Genomic DNA, 10,330 nt, shown 5'->3' with positions numbered 1-10,330 from the left:
AAAGCAAAACATATCCTTATCTGCCCTGAGCTTGGCCCATTTGTTCTTTTCCTCCTTCCTGATCATGCTTTTAACCCTGCATTTCAGCCTTTGTTCATGCTACAGGAGAAATGACCCACCTCCATTTTTTGTGCTCTTAGGCCCATTTTACCATGTCTTTGAAACTTAGTTCTTCAGGCAGAGGAGGTTCTTGCTCAGGATTTCCCCTTTTAGCTTTAGTGGTCTATGTGGGCATGCATTCATTTCTGTATACCCTGCCAGTTTGTAAAGCCAGCCTCGTAACTGCTTGTGCAGTCCCCTCTTTGCATGCCTTACATGCAGTAAATGTTGTATGAATGTTTGTCTGAATAAAAAGAACGTACTTTATGCTTTTCAGCTGTTATGCTGCAAGTGTATGTTACTCTGTTTGCGTTCACAATTTTTCAGTTATTCAAATTCATGCTTGGGATGACCTATTTATTTGCTGAGTGTCTGGCTTCATCCAAGGACAACATAAAGTAGTTAATCTTCAAGAACCAGCTTCTAATAATGTTGGCTTGGTTATTAAGTACCTGCTAGGGTCATTTTCTATCTTGGACAAAACAGAATTTTGTCATAGGCTTTGCTGTTTCTGAATATAGATTAAGTTCTAGGTTTTGACAACATCACTTTATATACTACTGCAATTCATGAATCATATTCCCAAATACTAAAGATGCAATATAATTTTATTTTTTATTACAGCCTCAGCACAGTGACTTCCAAATTATTACCACTAAATGAGATATTGTAGAACATTTAGACTATTGGTCTGTTTTTAGGTCATGCAGGCATTTGATGACTCAGAGAGGTATTGTAGATACATGATAACTAGGGAGGAAGCAAGTATGGAGCCATAAACACCACAAACAAAGAGCAAATCTAGATTTTGCTCTTCAGATAGTACTATGAGTTGTGTATGTGTCTTCTACATTTGTGTGCCAGCTATTTTCTGCTCCAGTTCTTTTTTTTTTAATTTATTTTTACTTTGTGTGTGTGTGTATGCCATGTATACAAGTATCTGTGTCCTCTGAGGCCAGAAGACAGTGTCCAATTCCTCAGGAGCTGGAGTTATAGGCAGTTGTGTGTCACCATGTAGGTGCTAGGAAGTAAACTTGGGTCCTCTAGGGGAGCAAAAGCCATTCATAATCACTGAACCATCTCTCCAGCCCCTTCCAGTTCTTCTTTAATATTTTTGTCTTGAAAGACTGACTTTAGGGTGAACTGTATATGCCCTGGGGTTGGGGAGAGCAAGACTAAGAACATGTGGAATGATTTTCCTGTCAGCTAACCAACTAAATTAGTCTAATTTTCTAATGCTTTGCCTCCTTTTAAATAATCAACTCCAAATAAATCACAGTATTTCTCCATAGAGTTATTTATTGTGAGACATTTGAAGCATCCCATGCCTGTCTTTCTAAGCCAGCTATTTTTTTCCTAAGGAACATTCTAAGCTAAAAACCATTATGCTCCCCCTGTAATTTTTAAAGTTTGAAATTGCAACTCAATACTGGTTTGGTTCCCACCATCTCAGTAAGGCAGCAGGTTTTGTGGGTTAAGGCATATTTTAATCTTTCTTTGCTTTTCTCCCTCCTCAAATTTATTTTTAAAAGAAAAATATTCAATATATCTAATACAATACTGCTTAGAAATAAAGCTTCTTAGAATATGCAAACTCTAAATCTTGTTTGGATTTGTACCAATGTATCAGAGTGGAAAAATTGGACCTGAAACATCACTGAGATGTCCCAGCTCCATTTTCCAAGTTTTTGTAAACCTCTCACCCTATCACTGCACCACTTGGCTCCCCTAGGACCTGGTTCTTGGCAGTCTAGTTCCTTACACTTTGGGAGACAAGCCAAATGACATGTATTTCCAACAAGTTGGTAGAGCAATTTACAGAGTCTATATGGGCATCTAGTACTTAGCTAAATGAACTCTACCTCTCTCTCCTCTCTCTCCTTTCTCTCTTTCAGCTTGGCAGTGACCTTGGCGGGGGCATTGGAGGAAGTCCGGCAGTAAGTGCCATCCATTTTTTTCACCATGAGAAGCGCTGCCCCGTTTGATGCCTTTCCTTTGCACACATTATCAGACCAGCCACTGATGCTGTCTAGGACTACACATCAAAATCTCTAGAGCAGTAATGAGATGTAGAAAGTAGTATAGGACTACTTGGAATCTTTGAGGTCACATGCCACATGTTTTCTAGGGACATCTTTAGGGATTGATGCTGTGGTGCCTGTAGAGATCTTTGTGTTTCTGATGTTAAAGAGCTGAAGGAAGTGGAACTTCCCATCTTGATTGCAGAATGCTTTTATTCCCTGGTGTCATTTAGAAAGAACTTGAGAGAGTCGGCTGGATTCACAGAGATTCTCTCCTCGTAGATGAGGTCATTTAGGGATGTGACTATCATCTCCCTCAAGAGAGCGTCCTACTACATATTTATGCTTAAATGGGAAGTAACACTGGCCAAACCCAAGTGGAAATGGAACTGCTGTTTAAGTTGGATGCTTCTCCCTCTTTCTATACAAACAAATTCCTCTCTAATAGGGTACTTGTAGGACTTGTGCACAGAACCATGGAAGCTAAGGTTGGAAACAAACAGACAAAACCTTAGATCACTGTGTTCCTGTGTCCTGCTGAATACTGTGCCTTGTCAAAGCTTCTGAAGAGTGTGCCTGTTTTATCAGTGATGAAAAAAGTAATTGTGATTATTTTTTTAAAAAGCAAAGAATATACTAATTTGATTCTTAAGACTATTTTAACTGTGGTGTTTTCTAGATTTATCAACACTGTTAAAGTAACATTTTAAGGGCTATTAATTTGTGCTTTCTAATTTCTTTCCCTTTTTCCCCTGAAGGTAGGACAGTCCTTCATCCCGTCATCAGTGCCTGCAACCTTCGCTCCCTCACCTACTCCTGCTGTGGTCAGTAGTGGTTTGAATGACCTATTTGAACTTTCTACAGGAATAGGCATGGCACCTGGTGGATATGTGGCACCTAAGGCGGTAAGTAGTTAGGATTGCAATGCTTTCCACAGATTACTTTTAACTTTTGTGTTATTTCCACTAACAGGAATTTTGCTCTTGTTCTAGAAGATTTATGAGGAAAGTTAAAGAGGATTTATAAGGAAAGTTAAAGGTAGCTTCAAACTTAAATAGGAAACACCACATCCTCAGTAGACCTTTTTTTTTTTTTGTCTTTTTGAGGCAGGGTCTCCTTGTAGCCCCAGCTGTCCTGAAACTCACTGTGTAGACCAGGCTGTCCTCGAACTCACAAAGATCTGCCTGCCTCTGCCTCCCAAGTGCTGGGATTAAAGGGGTGTACCACCATACCCGGCACTCAGTAGATATTTTTATAGTTAGACTTAAAATTGGAAATATTTAATATTTAATTATTGGCCCCATGTTTAGAAATATTGTCTGGTTTGTCAGCATTATAGTACATGTAGTAAAAATCTGGTATATAGTACATCAAAAAGACAGATACATTAGGGAAAAGTAGCATTTTCACCTCTCCTTCCTTTCATTACCTTTTCTTGTTTGTACTACACATGGATTCTAGAGTGCAGTTCCTCAAATTTGGTTTTCATAGGTTTTAGTATACCTCTTTTCATTTTTTGAGAAAGCATCTTTATAGCCCAGGCAGGCGGGAAACTCGTGATCTTCATCAGGCCTCCCAGGTGCTGGAATTATAAGTGTATGCCACTGTTCTATACAGAGAATGATATGTAATAGCCATACTTGTGACTTCAAATGATTGAGTTTTATGTAGCAAGCAAAAGTAAAAGAGCAAAGAGCACATAAATAGCAGATAGATAGCAAAACATCATCAAATCAGGCCCTCGCGTCATCCAGCAGAGACAACTGGAGTAGCCCAATTGAGAGAGCAAGCAAAGTAGCATCATCATCTCAGGCACTTACAATATCAGGCAGAACTGACTAAGGAAGTCTTGCTGAAAAAGTCATGCTGGAACTCCTGACAGATTTCAAGGCAGAACAGAGTTCTCTGCATGAATGAGTTTCTGACTTCTCGTTCCCACTGCAGGTACTTTTATACCACAGGATAAACAGTAACCTCTGCTGGAAAGTTTACCTTCTAGCTGTTCTCAGGAATGCAATTTTTAATATCCTTAGTTTACTGTTCTTCCTGTTACAGAGGAAGGAGGCCAGCCTGGCCCAGGACAGGGTTTGGAGGGCACTTAAATTAAACATGCTTGAGTCTGAGACAAGGCTGCATCCTCACTCCCAGAGTCCAGTTTCAACAAACACAAACAGCATATGAGAACTTACCAGTATAAGGTCTCAGTATATTATAGTCACTTTGTCCGCTTTAGTGTACCTCTTCAGAGTACCTCTTAGCATCCCCATTTAGCTTTGTGTCGTTAGGACTCTTCCACCCTCATCTTGCTTGATGTCACTCAGATGGAAATTTAAGATGGGAAACTCTGTGAATGACGTTCATTTAAGCTCTTGGGAAAGGTACCAGCCAGCCAAGCTGTGTATAATCTTGCTTTTCTGAGGACTGGCATTCCTGATTGCACAACTTAGTAGCTTTGTTGTAAGGTCTACTATGTTAGATATAATCCCCCAAAAGACTTTATCAAAAAGTTATCAGATGTATTCATCAGCATAAAAACTATATCTACAAATACCCAATTAAAGTAATGTACAAATACAAGGCAGAAAATGAAGTCTTTTCCTGTTCTCATTTCCCCACATATAGTCACTGTTAACTTTCTTTGTATATTTTCCAAAACAAAAAGGAAAGACCATGCAGATACCTATGTATTTATTATATCATTTGCAATTGCTCAGTGGAATTTACTCCTTTGCATCTTCTTTTATCATTAGCACATTCTTTTGAATGGCTGTATCCATCATATAAACCATAAACCATAATTTATTATTCTCCCATTGCTGTGCATTGAAGTTATTGCCTGGTCCTTCCCCCACTCTTTGTTATTGTTGTAATGTTGCAGTGGGCATTCTTATTGTGTGTATATCCTGGTATCAGCTCACCACCAACAAAATGGAAGGGTATCAAACCCTAGCCTGTCATAGTCTCTTGCTGGATATTACTGTGTTTTCTTTTTAAATTTTTGACCCTCTGATAAATGGAAAAACGTATCCTATGTTTATCCTTTTTCTTAGTGTGGATAAGCATTATTTACTCCCTATAAACTCTTCAGTATTCTGTCTTAGGTCAGGAAGGCTGTTTCCTAGTTTTGTTGTTATTTTTTTTTAAATAGTATGAACCAAGAATACCATGGGTTCTGGAGCTAAGGGTGGGTAGTCCATTTCATAGAGAAAAGGTATTACTTCAGTAACAGCTGAGTATTTACTGTTTATTAGAAATGAAAAGTGGTTTTAATATAATCCATGGTCCTTGCCATTGAGGGGCATGCTGATAATGTTGAAAATGTCCTTGACTGCAAATGTGTGATTTTCATTAGTAGATTCAGTTTATTCCCTTAAAGTGTTTTTTTTCTTCAAACCTAACAAAAAACGTACTCACCAGAATTTCTCTTTCACTTTATATGCATTTGGTAGTAGGACTTAAAAACAATAAAATGACCAAGTTGAATAGAAGATAGAGAAAAGGCCAGAGTTGCCCATAGAGTTTTAAAAATGGTTTTTAAATGAGTGAGAATGATTTTAAAATTCAGTAAATACTACTTTATTCAGAGTCTTTCACATTGACTTAGAATTTATAATATAAAGATCACCATAAATACCTGAAGAAGAGTAGTGTTCATTTCAGCTTTGTATGTTGAAAAAAAAGTAGCATCAAGCTAAATCTGTCTTTCCTTGGCTTTATACTACATTTCAGGTCTGGCTGCCTGCAGTAAAAGCTAAAGGCTTGGAGATTTCAGGAACATTTACTCACCGCCAAGGGCACATCTACATGGAAATGAACTTCACCAATAAAGCTTTGCAACATATGACAGACTTTGCTATCCAGTTTAACAAGAATAGGTAAGAAACATGACTCCCTAAGCTTGCTGTTAAAACAATACTGTACCTTGTCTTAAATAAGAGAATGTTCTGTCGGACCTGGTGGCCCAGGCCTTTGATTCCAGCACTCGGGAGGCAGAGGCAGAGGCAGGCAGATCTCTCTGAGTTCAAGGCCAGCCTAGTCTACATAATGAGTTCCAAGATAGCTGGGGCTACAGGGAGACCCTGTCTCAAAAAGATCAAAAAAATAGAGAGAGAGAGAGAGAGAGAGAGAATGTTCCATTCAACAAGGTAAAATCTCATGTTCACAAATACTAAATGTAGAGTAAGTCCTGACTCTTGCAAATGTAGTCAACTGTCCACCTCAGCTCTGGAGTAGAAAACCAGAAGTATGGACTAGGGGTATATGGGGGTATAGCTCAATGGTAGAACACTTGGCTAGTATACACAAAGCCCCATGTTAGAGCCCCAGGAACACGCACACAAACACACACACTCTGTCTCTCTCACACACACACAAAGGTAAAATGTTTCAGAAAATAAGACTTCTAGTCAAAGCAGGGCATGGTGGCACATTCCTGTAATCCTAGCATTTAGGAGGCAGAGGCAGGAGAATCAGGAGTTCAAGGTCATCCTCAGCTATACAGTGAATTGGAAGCCAGTCTGGGCTACATGAGACCTGTCTCAAAAAAACAAAAACAGGCTGGCAAAATGACTCAGTGGTTAAGAGCCCTTGCTGCTCTTCCAGAGGGCCCCAGTTCAGTTCCCAGTACCCATGTCATATGGCTTACAACCACCTGTAACTCCAGCTCCAAGGGATCAGACTCCCTATTCTGGCCTCCACAGGCACATAAACACTGACACAGATACATACACAGAAATCAAAATAATTTTTTTTTTTAAAAACAGAAGCAAGGGGGCTAGAGAGATAGAGCAGCAGTTAAGAACACTGACTAGTCTTGCAGAAGACCTAGGTTTGAATCCCAGCACCCACATGGCAGCTAACAACTGTACATAACTCCAGTTCCAGGGGATCCGACAGTCTCTTCTGTCCTCCACAGGCATTGCATGACATGGGTGCACTTACCTACATGCAGGTAATACACACCTACACATAAAATAAAAATAATAAAACATTTTAAAAATAACAAACAAAAACAAAACACCTTGCAATGAATTAATGAGCAGAACACATAGTTCCCAAACAAAGACACACAAGTGGCAAAAATAATCATTTAAAAATTATTACTGGCCATTTAACATTCTTGACCATTGGGGATGGTCAAATTAAAGCAAATTAAACTACTTTGAGATTTCATCTCACCCCAGTCAGAATGCCTATCCTATCATCAAGAAAACATGGACAACAAATAGTGGCAAGGATATGGGAAAGAGGACCCTCATTCACTACTGGTGAGAGTGGAAATTCAGCCATTTGGAGCAAAGAAACCAGAATAGGCTGTTGTCTGTACTGATCAAGCAAGTTATTAAGCTAGTGAAATAATACCAATTTATTATGCTTTTCTTTACAAACTAAATATTCCTTTTTATTTTTATTTTTATTTATTTATTTTGTCTTTTTGAAGCAGAGTCTCCCTGTAGCCCCAGCTGTCCTGGAACTCACTATGTAGACCAGGCTGGCCTTGAACTCTCAAAGATCTGTCTGCCTCTGCCTCCCAAGTTCTGGAACTACGGGTGTGTGCCACCACACCCAGCTTTATTTTATTTTTTTGAGACAGTGTATATAAGCCAGGCTGACTTCAAACTTGTGATCTTCCTGTATTAGCCTCCCAAATGCTGGAATTATAGGTATACCACCATGCTCACACTCAGAGTAAACACTCTCAAATATAAATATATATATGTATGCATGTATGTATGTGTAAGCATTTTGTTACGTGGTACCTAAATACTAGTCCTTTTGAGACAGGGTCTCCTTGTAGCCCCAGCTGTCCTGGAACTCACTTTGTAGGCCAAGCTGGCCTCAAACTCACAAAGATCTGCCTGTCTCTACCTCCCAAGTGTTGGGATTAAAGGCGTGCGCCACCACACCCAGCCTCAAATATATTTTAAAAGATGCTAAAAATTCTCTTTAGACCCGTTTTTTTTTTTTTTTTTTTTTTTTTTTTGGTGTTTTTGAGACAGAGTCTCCCTATAGCCCCAGCTGGCCTGGAACTCACTAGGTAGAACAGGCTGACCTTCAACTCACAGAGATCCGCTATGCCTTCCCAAGTGCTGGGATTAAAGATGTGTGCCACCATGCCCAGCCAGACCTATCTTTTTAAAAACATGATAAACAGAAGAATCTTTCAGAATCATAGAATTAGTTCTGTCCTTAATGAGTACTTTCTCCCATCTCAAATCCGTGTAATGGAAAGTCATTAGAAGTTATGACATCGTCAATGTTGTAGCAGGTTGGAATTGAGCATTTGTTTCCTGATATTCTTCCACTTGTCTTAAAAACTTTTTTTCAATGGAATAAAAAGCCATTGAAACTTGAAGATGTGCTAAATTGATTAATTTCTGGGTTTTCTTCATCCTTTCCTCAAGCTTTGGTGTCATCCCAAGCACACCTTTGGCCATCCATACTCCACTGATGCCAAATCAGAGTATTGATGTCTCTCTGCCTCTTAATACCTTGGGCCCAGTCATGAAGATGGAACCTCTGAATAATCTGCAGGTCAGAGCTTTCCTTCACTTGGATAACATTTGTTCATATCTTGTTGAGTTTTTTACTTCTATGTTAAGCGGCCCATCTGTAGTTGCTCATTTTCCATTGCTGTAACAAAATACCCAAGTCTGAGTTCTTAAAGAAAAGAGGCTTATTTAATTTAGCTTACAGTTTTGGAGGTTTAAGAGCACAGTGTCAGCATTTGCTCACTCTGGAGAGGGCACTTTGGCTTCATCGTATCATCCATCGTCTCATAGATGGAGTGTGGCAGGGAAAGGTCACAATGGCAAACCTGGAATCCAAAGGGGAGGGCAGGGCCAGTTTGAGTTTTAAAAATATTTTACTTACTATTTTTATTTTATGTATATGAGTATCTTCCCTGCATGTGCGTAAGTGCACCCATGTTGTTAAGTGCCCATGGAGGTCAGAAGAGGGCGTCAGAACCCCTGGAACTGGAGTCAGGATCCGTTGTTAGCTGCCATGTGGGAATTGTACCCAGGTGTTCTTAACTCCAGCACCAGTTTTGACCATTTTTTTAAAAATAAAAACGTACCCTTGCAAGACCTAAACAATATTTCACAAGACTGTCCTTACTGTCTTCCAAAGGCAGTGTTCACAGTGGCTTAACTATCCCCATTGCTTCATCTCAACTCCAGCTCACTAAGGACCTGCCCTCCCAACACATGAAACCTTTAAGGAAAGACCTCTTTGTTTAGGATAAAGTTGGTAATGAAATACTTTGAAATAGCTTTGTGGTTAAGAGTTTTATTTTGCATTTAAAAAAAGATCATGCAGTGACTTAGCTATTTTAGAGGCAAGAAATATTTAAAAATTGGTTTAACCTGACATCAAGCTCTTCATTAGCTGTGGATAACCATGAACTTCTGATTCTCTTGGCTCTACCTTCTCTGAGTGCTGAAATTGCAGGCATATTCCAGCCTGCCTGGTTTATGAGGTACTGGGGATCTAACCTGGCTTCATGCATGCTAGGTAAGCGCTCTTATCAACTGAGTCTCTGTAGAAACTTTTTTTTTTAAGGTTCTTATTTATAGACTTTTTTCCCTAAAGATTTTCATAGCAAAGTTTAAATGTGACTTATATAAAACTAAATTTCCAAGGAAATGTGTATGGAGGCTATCTTTGAACCCTGGACCATATAGTAGCTGTATTATTGTGGATTTTTTTTTTTTTTTAAAGACAAGGTCTCCCTGTAACCCCAGCTGGCCTGGAACTTGCTCTATAGACCAGTCTGGCCTCAGTCTCACAGAGAATCACCCATCTCTGCTGGGATCAAAGGTGTGCACCACCATGGCCGGTTGTTACTTGGATTTAAATGCCCCCATAAGTAGCAGTGTCTTAGAGGAACTAAGAACAGTTTTATCAGATTACCGGAGCCTTTGGATTTTGAAATGTTGAATTGTTTAGGATGGTTAGATACTAGTTTAAGGTTTAAATTACTTTCATGTATCTTGAATTCTCTTTGAAAAATATAAACCTGTGGGGTTCAATCAACATGAAGATAAAAGTAGTAATCTCTTAAAATGTACTGGCCCTGATGGCTATTAGCACAGCGGTAAGCACTAAGGATTATGAGGTTGCTTTGTTTGGGGAGTTTTATATTGTTTTTGCTTTTGAAATAGTCTCAAGTAACCCAGGCTGGCTTCAAATTTGCTGTGTAGTTGAGA

At 39.2% G+C, this 10,330-nt stretch overlaps 1 protein-coding gene across 8 annotated transcripts in view; it reads left to right on the top strand.

Moving 5' to 3' along the window:
- Positions 1-10,330, top strand: part of Ap2b1 (adaptor related protein complex 2 subunit beta 1) — a 126,331-nt gene that overhangs the window by 75,273 nt on the left and 40,728 nt on the right. For 7 of the 8 annotated variants that reach the window (XM_029553583.1, XM_008848130.3, XM_008848134.3 and 4 more), the window contains exons 15-18: positions 1,995-2,036; positions 2,879-3,025; positions 5,850-5,995; positions 8,525-8,654. In XM_029553583.1, coding sequence (XP_029409443.1) covers positions 1,995-2,036; positions 2,879-3,025; positions 5,850-5,995; positions 8,525-8,654 — 465 coding nt within the window. The remainder of the gene's footprint in view (positions 1-1,994; positions 2,037-2,878; positions 3,026-5,849; positions 5,996-8,524; positions 8,655-10,330) is intronic. The other variant, XM_008848136.2, reaches the window with a different exon arrangement.

This window comes from Nannospalax galili, unplaced genomic scaffold (genome assembly GCF_000622305.1).
Source record: "Nannospalax galili isolate Female #2095 unplaced genomic scaffold, S.galili_v1.0 scaffold363, whole genome shotgun sequence".
Classification (NCBI taxonomy): Eukaryota; Metazoa; Chordata; class Mammalia; order Rodentia; family Spalacidae; genus Nannospalax; species Nannospalax galili.
The sequence above is the reverse complement of the archived record's forward strand: the minus strand, read 5'-3'. Positions and strand labels throughout refer to the sequence as shown.